Consider the following 16,093-nt stretch of genomic DNA (forward strand, 5'->3'; position numbering starts at 1 on the left):
TAATTATGCATAACAATAAATTACTGAACAACACAGTTAATTGGTTCATCTGTAACAACTAGCAACAGAAATAAAAAATTTCAAACAAAAAAAAGCCTTTCAAACAATGAAATAATGTTTTCTTAAATTTGCAACATTACACAAGCCAAAAGTATTTCGGATAAAAAAGCCCGGAAAACTTGCATAAAGACTGCATAATAGGTAAGCAATGTGAAAGATCTATAAGACCAAAGCTATCAATGAATAAGAGCGTATGCTAGATGGTTTTTGATATTATTTATCTATTGATAGAATATATAAACTATAAGTCTACTGATACCTGGGATTTTTCAATATTTTAACGATTTGATCGGTCTACATCCGCCATTACAGACACCGCACACGTGGTCCTTCCAAAAATTCCTTTAACAATTTATTGCAATCTCTACTCATTTAAAATTTTCTTCTTTCGTAGTCTGGTAAAAACAGGGGAAGGAACGAGACTGAATGAGTTTCTGAGATCCCAAAGCTAAGCCGACGAGGATTAGGAATATATTTTTGCAAATTTCCCCAATAAGGCTGATAATAGCGTGTAGCTATCAGCACTTACATCCGTCATACAATGTCTGGAAAATTCATTTTGGCTGTCGGTATCGACAGCGTAACCTCATAACCAACCTCATGTAGTCGTTAGGTATTTAAGTTCCATTTATGCAGTAGGGATGACGGTATTTTACTTTAATGATCGTCAGGTAGGTTAACGAATAAAATACCTAATTTTTCTTTGTAAATTGGTACAGTAAATAGAACTCATGCACATGAAGTCACTTTTATGTTCATATTTTGCTTTGTCGTAACATCACAAATTACACATATCCTATTCTTTAGACTTTTGTCATTGCAATTTTTTTAAAAAGGGGTGTCTGATATTTTTTTTAATTATCACGCTATTTATTTATCAGCAATTTAAAGGCACATCATGATCAAAACACCAGGCTGGGGGGCCAAGATAACACGTTTACCAACTTTTTTATTTTAGAAATATTACAAATGTTTGTGAGGAAGATCAGTTTTAATATTAAGAGGACAATCAAACATAACGTGTTTCAGGAAACCGTTTATCTGGGCGCAATTTTGCAAAATCTTATATCTTATGACACTATGTAAAATCCACAGTTACCGAGCCCGACTCTCACTTCACCAGCTCCGTCCACAAAAATAATTTGACATCTTCTTTATATTGTCAGAAAACATCGTGTGTGAAAATTACAACTGTCTGGATATCACTGTTCCTGAGAAATAGCCAGGTGACAGACAGACGAACGGTCGACGGGGCCTCAGTAATATGATTCTGGTTTACGATACCATTTTATGATACCACACAATCACTATCATAATCCGTCTAGCAATTTCAGGTGAAGGCCGGCTCAAGAACAGACGTGCTCGAAAATCATAACCCACCCAATTAGAAAATGGAAAACCCTCGAAACTAAAACGTTTTTAGCAGAAGTGCTAAGACATTTTTAAACGGCTCGATTTGTCAAACATGTCTAAACGAACACTCGCACATAATTCACGTTTAAATTAAAATAGTTCAATTCGTTCGGAAGCTATGATGTCACAGGCAGACAGGCAGGCAGATATGTCAAAGTTATAAACCCCTCTTTTTGGGATTAAATAAGAAAAAGTCATTAAAACAGCTGTGATATTTGACACTAGGATAGTATCGTAAACGATGAAATGTGTTTGATTCAAACATTTGATAGTCTTTATATTGCATTATATTTTTGCGATGATCGTTATTATTAAATTTCATAGTTTTTCACATCTTGAAAATCACGCAGACAAAGTCGCGGGCAACAGCTAGTATTATATAATGATCTGCCAAATGAGTGTTTCTCTTATAGCCTAATTATGTTGAAAGCGATATATTAATTCAAACCGTAGGCAAGTAAAACAACAGTGCTATAGTGATTACATTTTATTCTCGTATTACAATTTGGTACAAAACACTTGTAAATTTATTTCTCCTTTCTTTCACCATTTCAATAACTTTTCTTTAAAGGAATTTAGGAGACAACATTACATTAAAAAGATCCATTTACAAGCTCATAACTTTATTTGTTAGGGATTTCAGACAAGTTTTGAATATGTTAAATGGTCCAAATTATAATCTGTGTTAAGTTTAAGGTATAGGAAACTTAAAACTAGAACAGACAAAAAAAGTTGGGTTTGGTCCAATAATTGTTTCTTTATAATTAAAAACTTTTACTGAAAGTATCAACTGTTAAAAACACAAAAAACGAAACTCAACGAAATAAATGACTGTTAATATAAAAACAAATAAAAGTAATCTTCAAAAATATACGATAAATATTCTGTCAAAGTAAGCTATTATTTAAACAAATACCTAATTGAAAATAATAATCATTGAAAATACTAGAATATAAGTATTAAAGTATCAGATTACTAAAATATCACAATAATAAGTATCATCTGTTCCAATTATTTCAAAACAAATAACAGATACATATCAATTTGTATATCGGATACCAAATGAACAAAGGATCGTGTAACAGTTGGGACAATCGCGGTCTATCAGACATTCATATTAGTCATGAATTTGACGCTCTGAAACTACACACGAGCTCGCACCGAGAATACACGATGATCTATTCATTGTGGTTATTCGATTTAAGGATATAATATATGAAAAAGTATATAAAAGATTTTAAAATAAGATAAATAGAAATAATATTTGATTTGAGGTTATATAAAAAGTAAATAAAAATATTAAAAAAATGTACACAGATACTTACGTACTTAGATAACAATACAACATAATTATGTAATTTATAAATAAAGAAAACTATTTTTTGTACATAATTAAACCAAAACCGAAAAGACTAAAAGCATCAGTGTTATAAAAAAAAATAGAAAAAAAATATTGTAACAGTCAAATGATATTTTTTTTTATTTTGAACCCACTTTATTGTAATAGACAAGGACACCACACTTATGTAATTGGCATACCAACAAAAAGCGCAAGCGACAAAGAACAAGACGAAAAAAAACATTCAGTTCAAGCATTCGTATTGATATAAATACTCCTTTAATTAGAGAACTCCCTTCCATATTTTCCTTACTCCAAATTTCAAATAAAATATTTACTTTTGATCAGAAAAATCTATTTATTTGACCTTCATTAAGCTCAATCTCAATATTACAGCAGATCGAATTTGGTATGGTATTGCAATATCGTAAATTCAACACAATATAATTATCGTGCTTCCGAAAAGAGAAGAATCAACTCTTCGAAAATATTAAAGGGAAAGATTTTCTCTTACTCCAGACTAACAAAATACCCTGAGGATTGCTGAAAGGAAAGGCTTCTTTTGCTGATCAAGAATTATTGCTAGTAAAAATATCAAGAAACCATAGGAAGGAAAAGCAAGCATTGAACAATTAGTGTTTTCAATCAGCTCCTTAACTTCAGAACCATTCTCCACAAGTCTTTTTACTTCTTTTGGGGGTAACTCTTCAAAAACAGAAGCTCAAATATTCCATTGATGACGTCGAAGATCTAAAGCCATCCAGTCTTCGGCTGTCGCTTAATAGTTTTAATGTCATCCAACTTCTGTACTGGACGGAGTGGTTCGGGAGATGACGGTGGTATCAGCTGTTCCGTGCTGGAGGTGGAAGTCAGACGCTTTGGCGGTGACGGTGGTGGCGGCGTGGGGGGCGGCTGGTAATGGGAGAACAGAAATACATTTATTCTTGTGTTTGGGTTCTAGTTTCTTGGACGTGGAGTTTGTAGGACGAAACATTAAAAGTTTAGTAATACCTATTTGAATTAAATGCAAAACTTGTGTAAATATAAAAAGTATAGGTGCGCAAGTAATTTAAAAATAGATTGTTAAAAATCTTCGGTACCATAATTTAACTAAAAAGAAAAAGAAGATTTCATTGAAATCTAAATACTTCAAGTAATATCCTATCTCTTTAGTTCTACTAGGTATATATTGCTTACACACAGTGTTTTTCTCAACAAAGTTCACGAAAAACCAGATAGCCTAGCAATAATTGCGTCCCTCCGACCACCGTCTTTATAAAAATCTTTTCAGAGGTACTTTTCCTAAAGATTACAGAAAGGTCTACACGTGAGTAATTGGTGTAGGATGAGCTTTATAAAATCCCTTAAAGTAAATTGCTACGCAAGGTACATCCACTGAATTTATAAGATCACGTAGGAAGCAATAATTTAGTTTCACTTCAAATACTTTGAAAAGGGTTTTCTTGGAAAAGGAAAACAAAATATGTAATTATATTATTATCTGGAGATATTAATGGGGTGTGGGCTATTGTTTGAATGACATTTCTACGTAAAGTGTTTCTTGCAATTATTTGTAACCTTATGGTTATCTCGTTACATTTCATGTAACCTAACTTTATAAAATACCACGTGAATGTCAACATTTAGTAAAAAATCTAAAATAGAAAAAGTAAATTGGTCACCTTACAATTTTTATATATTTTTTATACAAGGCACTTTAATCCAATCATTTAAAGCTTTAAATGGTACCATTTAAAAATAATAAGGTTATGAGGTTAAATCATAACTGAATTACCCTGATGTTTAAATGTAGGTTTCTCCATTAGGACAATAAGTTTTCGTTACACTACCAGTACTGTATTATTGCAACTAGGGTCAACATTTAACGTTTAAAAAGTGCCTGGAAAACGGCCCATTTGAAAAGAAAACTTCTGATTGTTATTTAGCATTTGATTTCATATACTTACAGCTGCAGCGGAAGTGGATGGTTGAGGGGAGGCGACCCTGGGCGGTGGTGGGGCTACCTTTGGTGGAGTGGGGGGCTTGCTGGGCTCGGGGGGCGCGGGGGGCGCGGCCGCGTGGACTGGTGGAGTGCTTGGGGTCACCTCCATGGTAGGGGCAGCTGGAGCCTGGACGAAGCAACAATACTTGATTTAGCATTTAAGATTCCGATCACTGTCCAGAAAACCCCTTTAATGAGATACCAGCTATTTTGATTTCCAATAGTACACTTTTTAACGCATCCGCCAGTAACTTCCCCGAAGATCAGAAAATAAATTAAATAGATCAATGACCAAACCTGTATTAAATAATATAACGTCTGACGCACTAAGGAATTAAATTATTATTGTGACGCGAAGGGTTACACAAAATGAAGTTCGAAGGCCAAAGACACCCAGACTCACACAAATATTCAAAGATCTCACAACTGGTTATCCTCCACGGGGATGAAACCCGAGATATATCCCATACAGAGGATTTGGCGTAGTATACTATACCACTCATCTATTCGGGCAATCATATGGCTACTTTCAACATTCTTACAGAAAAACCTGCATCTTTCCATCTCTTTCAGCCTTACCTTAGGCTTGACAGGCGGTGGTGGAGGTGGTATGGCTCCTTCTGAAGGTTTGATCTCAGGCGCCACGGGCCGAGCCACAGCTATCTTATCATCTGGCTTGCCACTCACTTCATCAGGCTTTTCTGCAGCCTGTTGAATATGATTAAAAGTATTTGAATACTGTCAGGAACAAGGAGAAATGACTGAAAAAGGTAAAAAAAACAGCAAAATGTTCTTTATACTGCTGAATTCTTTAATGAAGTTAAATTCAAGCAGACGAGATACAAAAGACACCACGAAAAAAAAACTTGCATCGAAGTTAAGAAAAATAGTTTCATAGAACCACTACTTCTTATATTATTTTCCATCTTGATTATCTCACCTGTTCCTCACCAGCAGATGGTGGTCCTGGTGACTTCCTCTTGATAACCTTCGGTGGTGACTCTCCAGGAACTCGCTTCGCCTTCAGAGGACTTGGATCTGTGTTAAACTTCATCATTAAACTGTCTGGTGACTAACATTGTTGATGTTGTAAATGTTATTGAATTCAGGAGAAACATCAGACAGATGAGGTCAGAACAGGGACACTAATGATAAAGTAAATACAAAAAAGGAAAAAATTTAAAGCTCATAATATATTATAATCTCTTTCCTAGACTAGTGTCTTTTCTAAAATCGTATTTTTGTTGCATTCAGAAGATTTATATAAAAGCAAAAAAGATAAATTTGAAACATCATATTACTATTATAAAATACATTTATATCGTTATCTTTGATCGAATGGCACGAATATCGAAATAGGCAAATTCAAAGTAACGTGACCTACCAAAAAGAACGTCATTTCCGTACATTTAAGCAATTATCTCATCATTTTTTAATCTTAATTTCTAACGAAATTACAGGCACCTCCCTTAATACATGTAGGACAGTCAAGACATCTATCCATAAATACATTTCTCAAATCTCAATCATCTCCACATCATGAGCAACACCTACTCCAAAACCACTTTCGAAACAATAGCTTATTGATACTCAGTCCAAAACTCCTACATTATAAGTTTATTCGTTGACGCGAAAAGCAATATTAATTAATAACAGATCACTAAGCGATCAGATCAGCGCAATCAATGGTAACTGAATAATAGATCATGATTGATTACATTCTAGATGTGATACGACCGTATAGATTTATATGAGGACAACTCAAATATTAAACTTGCCTTGAATAAGGTAGGAATTCGATTCTAATGCCTGTATGAAGTTTATTAAGGAGGAATATCATTTTAGTGGAAGCGAGATGCTGATAACAATAACAATTTATTCACCATAAGAAATTACACAAGACTTATGAAGTCCCTGACTCCCGATCTAGGTTCAAAGATCTGTGTTACGGGAGTCAGTGTGTTCTCCCATTCGTAGTGACATTTTTTCTTATTTAATTGCACAAAGATTACAAAAAAAGAGAAAAAGATGGTTAATAAAGTGTATATTAAGTGTGGAGTGTGAGTGTGAAGTGTGAATGTGGGGACGAGAATATTGTTCAGTGGTGATTATGAATGAGTGTGAGTACGATATAATGTGCGTTCAAGGTAATAGAAGCCTTTCTGATATGTTATATATTGTACCGTCTCAGTTTCTCATTAGTATCATAGTCTTGATTTCAGATATTATAGTACCGTTTCTAGTGTTTCAATGTTTGATAAGACCTTTCTTAGTTACTTGGTACTAGTTAAAAAGCTAGTGTATTACGTGTTAAGGAAAATACAAAATTTTTCATATAAATTAGTAAAAATGAGTAGTGATAATATTCGGAGCTAAAAGTATTAAAATATAAAAAAATACTGTGTGGTAATGGTTATAAAAATATACACTAAGAAAATGTATCTTAACAAAGACTATAGAATGGTAATTAATCATTTCCTTCCAATATCAGCTTTTGGTAAACTTTTGGAAATTTCTACTCTAATTTCATCATAAGCCGAAATTTTGCGTAAACAAATTGGTAAATTTTCCTGTAGCAGTTTTAATTATTGCTAAATTGTCTCCTCTATTTTATGGAAAAAGAGGTTGTTGAAGACTTTCAAAGATTATAAACTTACATTAAAACACGTGGGAATAACATAACACTTTTCAATAACCAATGTAGGTACTTATTTACTTTAAATCCGATTTCTTCCTTTAGACAAATACAAAAAACCCGTTTTCTTTTAAAAGGGATTCGAACTGTCTTTCAACGTGGGTGTACTCTGCATATCACTTATAACACAGGATTGATAATATCAAAAGAACAAAGGATTCTGTCCACCCCCCAACACCCACGGATTCATATTATTCATAGTTCAGATAACATGGCCGACTGCCAAAGACGTAAAACATATTCACAGCAGGAAATAAAAATATGATTACTCTTGTTGCGACATCTTCATTTATCAAGATAAATTATGAAGGTTACGAGATCCCAAGATTCCAAGAACCCAAGGTTCTTCGTTATACCCAAGACCTTCAGTAATAAAGATTATAGTCTAGACTGTTTAAATCAGCCACTTGGTTCATCTAGACTCGTAAAATTTGTCCCGGAATGTCCTTTTAATACGTGGGAGTTAATTTGGAATAGTAGTAGCTATAAAAGTTTGTTATATTAACATTTTTTGCCATAGTTTTTGTGATACGACATGAATCATCGGAACACAACGAAAATAAATACTAACATTTACTAAGAATTGATTGAATTGACGCGAATATATTAAATTTTGTATTTTTGGACCAATTTTCGTAAGGATAATTCATTATTAAATGATGCATCGGTTCAGTTTCGCGTTTTTATTGGAATTGCCTGACTAGATTAAGACCCAACTGGAGTCATTAATGATGAGCCGACGCGGCAGCGGGGTCAAGAATCAAAATTTTGCCATTGGAAGTAATTTCTCAAGACATTTTTTGTTGTCTGTTTCAGGCCTCGCACTTTGAACGACTTTAAAAAGCTAGTACATCACTTTTCTGTTTAAAAAATCTACACTTATTTAAGGTCAGTGGTTATGATATAACCAATACATAACTTACCAGGTTGGGGTGAAGTAGTACCATCTCCTGTTGGGCTGACGGCGGGCGGTATGGGGCTGGCCACCCGGGAGGACGGCGCCGGCGTTGGAGCTTTTGATGGAGTCTAAACAAAGGTAACATTGTTGTATCTTGATGGTTTAAACGTATCCTTAAACCGTGGGACTTCATCATCATCATCATCAGCCTATCGCAGTCCACTGCTGGACATAGGCCTCTCCAAGTGCACGCCACTGAGATCGATTTTCGGCTTCTCGCATCCAGCTCCGTGGGACTTGATAATACTTAAAACTACTCGGGAGGTTTCACATGTTTTTTTTTAAACAAGGTGTAATAGGCTATTTGGAAAGGCTTTTTAACTAGATCCAGAAGTTGCTCCTGAAGATGCAAGTTAGATATTAGTTGCTGTAAGAACTTTGATATTCTTTAACTTAATGGCATAGTAGGAAAAGTAAGAATCAAAAGAAATCCTGAAAATTCTTCATGTCGATTGTTAAAATATAACACAGCATAGTATGAACAAAGCAATTGGCTTCATCATAAACGTAAATTGGAAAGTTTCTACTGCAGTAGGTTTCAAAAATTAAACACTCCAGAAACAGATTTATTTCGAAAATTCGAGCAGAGATAACGAAATAGGCTTTTTTATCCTTTCAGAATTAAAAATACTCGACGGGGAAATTAACAAAATAACGTCATCAGGTCGTCATATAAAGCCAGTGTTATTTGATACAAATTTTTAACAGAGAAATATATGGAAAAGGTGAAATGTAAAAACTTCAGAAATAATATTCAAGATATAATGTCAACTGGATTCCTCCACTTTCGCAAGAGAATTTGCAATTAGATGTAACTTTGACAAAGTCATCGATCTGATTGTTGATAGATAGCCTTCATACATTTTTCAATCAACTTTAAAAAGAGAAGATTGGTCAATGGGCAATGTTGGTTGGTGTCTTTCAATTGTTACGTGAGAACTTCGCACTAAATGAATAGATTTTATTGATTGATTGTGGAATAGCTGTCATTTGGTCCATTAAAATTTCATCAAGTTTGTCTAAGTGGTTTTTATTCAAGTCGTCTGAATGTTTTATTCGTTAAAAAAATATTATTCCAAAAACACCCCTTATGCTATTATTAGTGTTATAAACCAACATGTAACTGCATGTAGAATGAGGTCATGCTAGCGTCCTGTCCCAAAGCACTTAAGCCAAAACTTTATGCAATATGTGTAATAGGAATGCTAATCAGGAAACATATTGCATCGACCAGAATGCTGAGATGAGGGATATTTCTTCATTTTATAAGGTGAAGAAGAATCTATAAAAACAAAGCAAATTCTCTCGTTTATCTTTGTAAGAAAAGCTAAGTTCACACTTCATTTTCTTAAACCTATCCTATAGGCCTATTGCCTCTCTTCATATGAATATCCATCGCCACAACCTATTTTAAGCAATACAGGTAATAATACTCGTCCAAATATTAATGTAAATTATATTTCGCCAAATTCAAAGTAAGTAATTGTAAGTTAATATTTCTTCATATCTAGTACTAAATTTTGATTTGAATAATACATCTTTACAGGTTTATAGGATAAGTCCTTTTTTGTAAACATACCTTAACAGCAGGTGCTGGAGCCACAGAGATAGATGGTGTAGGGCTGGGCGCGGTGGGTTTGGGTGACACCGGTCGGCTGCGAGCGTCCACAGCCGACAGCAAGGCCCCTGCTGCGATACCCGATGTGCCTTCTTCTCCTTTACCCATATAAAATTGATTTAGAATTACATACAGTTGTCGTATGATTGTGGTACAACTTGTTGTCACAGTTTTGAACTGACCATCGCGGTCATTCGGCCTTTGATGTGACTTGAAAAACGTTGAATTATCACAATGTTGAAAAGTAACAGAAAATGGTAATAGAAAATATTTTGTTATTTTTCTTTACTACTCATAAATATTGATCAAATACTCATGTCCAGAGATTTCTGCACTCAGTCTTCTCAGGGAAACGTCTCATCTAGTCTTGTAATAAATCGTGCCTGTCGTCTTGTAGTTAATCGTAATAAGTCGTGCTTTAAATCTAATAGCGTAGGGCTTAATAAAACCATACGTAAAAGACCTCAAAACATCATAGAGTTATCAGTTACGTTGAACAAAATACTTGAAAAAAATATACTCAATACTCAATCATTTTTGCATTCCATATGTACGTTACATACGTACAGAGATGGTACAAAAAATACAGTTACAGATCAACGTAAAAACTCAGGAGAGAGGTATTCCTCCCTCCTAAAATTTGCCCTCTTGGGCAGGATAGCAATATAATATACCTGGTGGTTTCCAAGGAGACTTGGGCGGGGAGGTGGTCGGTTCAACCGGCTCCCCGACTTCCGTGGATATGTCCTTGATGAGCTCCAGCAGCGTGTGTCCCGGGCTGATGGGCATCTCGATCGGAGTACCCACTCTTGAACCTTCTGGCCAATGCCGAGATATTAGATGGATGGAGTTTGGAATAACAAAAATCTTCGATGCACTTTGATTTAAAATTTGTAATGTTGTTATTACTCACCGACCGATATACATCTAGTGCTAACAAGCTTAATCTGAATTTCATCAAACATAGCCAAGGATAATTTGAAATAGTTCAGCTATAAAAAAGAATAATACAATCAAAATGGGTTTATCCGTATGAGAAGTAAGCTGGCGCTGAGAAACACACACACAGACACAAACAATCTATGACAAACACATAAAGACAGTAAAATCATATTGAAGTTTTAAAACTATTTTATAGCTGAATAATATTTCCTGTTTTCCAACAGCGAAGTTTTACATTATTTTAAGTAGATCATTTTCTAAGTACTTGTAAAATTTTAAGGCCACTTCAGACTTTTGTTGCCAAAACACGCACTTGGCACTGATTCTAGCGGGTAATGTCTGAAAGCTAAAATCTTTTATTTTATCTTCAATTTCTGCATTATCAACTTCGACTAAAAGTTCTGTTACTTCGATTTTTCGGAGACTTGTGACCCAGTTTGTGTGACTGTCAATTTCGAACTTTATTGTACAAACATCATTAATTTTAGTTAATGATGTCACCGTCCGAGAGCTCTTGTGATTCAAGAGCAATTATTACGGATTTACTTTTGAAAGGACATTGACTATTTTTAATTTTATGAAAAGAATACTATTTTAAGTTATTTCCTAAAGTGAACCTTTCTCTGAAAGTTGAAAGTCAGCAGATTTTAGGCATGTCATTTCAAGTGGTCATATTCAGCTATGGTTCACTTGCCACTTATTTTTCATTTTTATAACGACTCCCAAATTAAGGAATTTAATCTTTGTTTCGCGGAAGGTTTCACAGCTATTCAATTCACATGCACAAAGATAACCAGACTTAGGAGAATCATTCATAGATCACACAATATTGCTTGTCTTACGAAAGTATAGATCTTGGCATCAATCGGCTTAATGACCTCAACCACTCACCTATTCGAGAAGTCAAAGTCAAATTAAAAAAAAAACTGATTTTCATACTGTTTGGTTCTTACCTGGTAGTGGCGACCGCAGTACTAACTTCCTGGCCTCCTCCATAGCTCGTTGCAAGTTCTGCTGGTTCTTGAATGACTCCCGACTGCGGCAGCGGCCGATTTGAGACCTGCCCGAATTAACCCAGTTTTTAATGACAACTAACTTCATATTAGATAATGGATCGAAAACATCAACCACTTCAAAAACAGAAGGGTCAAGCCAACTCTATGTTCCTCATGCGGCAACTTAGACCAATTTAAAATCATTTTTAATTCCTTCGAGTATACTTTAAATGGGTCTGCATTATCACTAAGTGAAAGTCTAGTAATAAAATACCAGAGAAATCAATGGCAATCATGTCGACACATATTACTCGAACCAACGTATTACTCAAAATCTTCTTTTTTTTAAGGCGAAGGAATCCTCATGGACTCCCACCTTCACGGGGAGGAAGCAGGTAATGTCGGACTTGCATGGCATGGCAATGCGATGCAATTGTGGTGACCAAACCTATTATATCTCCCACCCTACTTGGAATTTTAAAAATGTCAACAATATCTTAATACTTACGAGACCCCAGTACCAGCAAGCGTCTGATCCCATTTAGCGTTAGTGGTGCTAGCCACGGCCAGTTTAGCGATCCTCCTGAACCGGGACAGACCGTCCTCATCAGCTGGTTTCTCTTCATCCAGCGCCACTGGAGCCACGTGGAAGTCCTTCATGAGACGACGCTCCCATACTTTCATTCGCTTACCGAGGACCACTGGAAATATCAGTTACATTAGCCACTTAAAAAAATACATTTGAAACAAATTTGGACGATAAAGTTTATGTACAAAAGTAGACTTCAGAAAAAAATAATGTGAATTCAATCTTTTCGCAATATTCTTTGAGGACTACACATTTAAAAAATCTCATTGCTATTGCATAAAACGATGCATATTGTTTACCTGAATGACTTGAAATAATGTTTTGACTCGAAAAACATTAACATTAGGAAACCGTCAAAACCTACTTGAAGTAATTCTCCGGAAAATCGAATCTTGCAAACTAACTAAACTAAAATCGCTGATAAATAAGCAATTATAAACAACAAAGCAATATACAACACAAATTAAAATATTAACAGATCATTCCAACTATGTGCCGGATCCATCACCGAGAATCTTCAATGCATCCTTTATTGATGGACCCCAACATGTTATTTAAGCTTCTTACAGTCATTTCACAAACACCTATTCACAGACCCAAAAATTCAACAAAAGCATCGACTAATCAACTCCTACTTACTCTTCTCCTTCCTATCAGTAAAGCTGACGTCCATGCCGTTCTTCTCGAAGACTTCGAGCAGCTCATACCTCAGAGCCGACACGTCTCCCTTCAGCTCGTTAATGTCATCTTCCGTAACCGGCTCATCATCCATCTTCCTGTGCATAGCTGACACGTAGCGCCAGACTAGAGCTCGCATTACTGCTGTGTAACGCACATCGTGTTCTTTCTCTTTTTGTTCCTGGGAAATAGAAATTAGTTGAAGTGAACTGGTGTACGTTTTGAGGAAGTATCATTACCTTTGCAAATAAGGTTATTTCAATTGAGGAAGCGAGACGAAGCGAGAGCGTTTAGCGGACTGTCTTGCTTGAACAACCCTTTTTTAGGTGGAAAATTATCAAATGACTTCTCTTCTCTCGCCTCGCTCAGGGTGGGAAATCATCAAATAAGTCCTCTCGCCTCGAGTTGAGTAGAAGGGAGTGTCAGAGTTCTACTGACTAAAACCCACCTATGTTCCTTCCTTTCCCGTTTGTGTACTGTGGCTGTAGTACCAATAATAGCTCGTACCCTGTTCTGAAGGAATACGGTTTTTGCCATTGATTGATATCAAACAGAATGTTCTAAAAGTATCTATTATTTTTAAGTAGTAATTCCTAATACTTTAAAGCATACTTAACATTATTCTATGTCAATTTTAGATGGGTTTAAGACTTGAGAATCAGAAACGAGGTCGATTCGATATATAACCGAAAAGATAAAACTGAAGTACGAATTTTAAAACCTAATAACCTAGGTAATAAACACACATCACCTTGGCTCTTGCAAAAACCACTTTTTACATAATATTGGCGCCCGACGTGGGGCAACTTTTTATAAACACCGTTTGTTTTAGTCTTTTAGCCTAGCCTATCAAAATTAAAATGATGTTTTTTAATTATATTGGCCTTGATAAATAATTGCGGTTCTTGTTAATTGTTTTGATACATTTGACCGTAAGGCTTTTTCCACCCCTTTGTTCATTACAACTTTAATAATCTTAGAACAAAATATCCGAGTTAAGTTTTCATTAAAAATTTCGGATGTTTTAATTAAGGGTGTTTAGCAGAATGCCTTTGTTTTCATTATTAGGCTTAGCACACGCTGTGGTCGGCGGGTTTAAATGATATCATGTTTAGTAATAATTAGGAATGTGTAGTAGGTTTGATATCTTGTATCTGCAGAATACATGATTCCAAAGATAATTTAATCCTTGTGATTATCACTGTTTTAATAATGACTATCGTGAGATTGATTCATTATTAAATGATGTAAAGGATTATCCACGCGTATTTATCGGGGGTGCCCGACTAGTTTCGGACCCAACCGGAGTCCTTAATCATGAGCTGACGGTTGGGTCCGAAACTCCTTTCATCATTCATCATTTAATACTAACTAATATGATTCTTTTTATGTATGTATTTGCTTCAACTGTTCATATTGCAAGACGGAAAAATGCCCTTTTTTAATTTTTGAAGTGTATTTTAACACATACAACATATAAATAAATTAAAAAGCCGACGAACTATACAACAAACATCATTCATACAGTAAAAGCTTATGTATAAAATACTTCGTTGAAAAGTAACTATGTCCAAGTGTACTAAGAATATAATAGGAGAAAGTTAGCCTCATACTTTTGTCCACAGAATCACTTATTCATCCATACCTATCAATTCTACAGCACATCCTTCCGAAAACAGTTTTGTCAGCTTTTAGCAATAAATAAGCAAACTTAAACAAACACAAACAACATTAATAAATTATTATGAAGTTAACAAATTTTCAACAACAATGGCGGAATGTAATTCTATTTTACTATCCCTACTAATATTATAAATGCGACAGTAGCTCTGTCTGTCTGTCTGCCTGTCTGTAACGCTTTCACGTCTAAACCACTGAACTGATTTGAATGAAATTTGGTACAGAGATAGAGTTGACCTTGAGAAAGAACATGGGATTTTTATCCCGGACTTTTGAAGAGTTCTCTTGGAAACGCGATATAACAGACTTCGACGCGGGCGAAGCCGCGGGCGGAAAGCTAGTAATATTATACTTTTCATCGTACCCATCTAAATGTTTTCGGGGTTCAATTTTATTAATTAGGTTTCTAAACTGTTATTGGGTTAGTGTAACGTGGGTATCTTTATGCATATGACTTGAATGTTTGTGAAGCCCTAAAACGAGTATTAAATTCCTTAATGCAAGAGTCGTTTAAATTAAAAAAAGTATCACGTGCTAGGTTTAGAAACTGCTACTACTGGTAGTAGTGTAGTGGATTAACTACGGGTACTGTAGTGAATCCTAATACGTAGTTCAGTTTTAATTCATTTCTTTTCATTAAATCTTTAATTCATTCTTCGCTTCGCAGTTCTGCTTGAAGAGATTTCTCAAAGAAATAAGGAGTACCCTTATATTACATAACTTTTGATTCTTGTAGTACGTAGTACAGAAAGTTCTATCAATTATTTATTTACGTAAATTGTTGAATAGTATTATATTAACCGGTTTAACCTGATTATACAGTGTTTGGCGTTTAGTTAAATAAGTCCCATGAAAACTTGTCGATTAGACAGCAGATCACATTAATTCTCCTCTAAGATGTCGGATGTGTCGAGTCTGAATACTCATTTTCTATTTGTTTTGGCCTATTATATTCTGATCAAAATTGTAGATTTTTATTGTATCCAACGTTAATAACTGTTTATCTGTCTAGGATGCCATCGACCTATCAAAGTGAAGCTAATAGCAACTTACAACAAATTTCAATGTTTCTTAAATATGAATTATGAATATTTAGCATTTATAAACAAAACACTGGTTTGTTG

General features: G+C 34.9%; 1 protein-coding gene across 1 annotated transcript in view; it reads right to left on the reverse strand.

Annotated features, from left to right (window-relative positions):
* Window positions 1-2,940: 2,940 nt before the first annotated feature.
* LOC113500221 (transient-receptor-potential-like protein) overlaps window positions 2,941-16,093 on the reverse strand; it is a 28,592-nt gene continuing 15,439 nt past the window's right edge. The window contains exons 14-23 of the mRNA XM_026880931.1: window positions 13,251-13,470; window positions 12,531-12,723; window positions 11,981-12,087; window positions 10,760-10,900; window positions 10,047-10,183; window positions 8,433-8,535; window positions 5,755-5,852; window positions 5,394-5,522; window positions 4,780-4,941; window positions 2,941-3,769 (exon numbers count right to left, since the gene is read on the reverse strand). Coding sequence (XP_026736732.1) covers window positions 3,563-3,769; window positions 4,780-4,941; window positions 5,394-5,522; window positions 5,755-5,852; window positions 8,433-8,535; window positions 10,047-10,183; window positions 10,760-10,900; window positions 11,981-12,087; window positions 12,531-12,723; window positions 13,251-13,470 — 1,497 coding nt within the window. The 3' untranslated portion in view covers window positions 2,941-3,562. The remainder of the gene's footprint in view (window positions 3,770-4,779; window positions 4,942-5,393; window positions 5,523-5,754; window positions 5,853-8,432; window positions 8,536-10,046; window positions 10,184-10,759; window positions 10,901-11,980; window positions 12,088-12,530; window positions 12,724-13,250; window positions 13,471-16,093) is intronic.

Source organism: Trichoplusia ni, chromosome 13 (genome assembly GCF_003590095.1).
Source record: "Trichoplusia ni isolate ovarian cell line Hi5 chromosome 13, tn1, whole genome shotgun sequence".
NCBI lineage: Eukaryota > Metazoa > Arthropoda > Insecta > Lepidoptera > Noctuidae > Trichoplusia > Trichoplusia ni.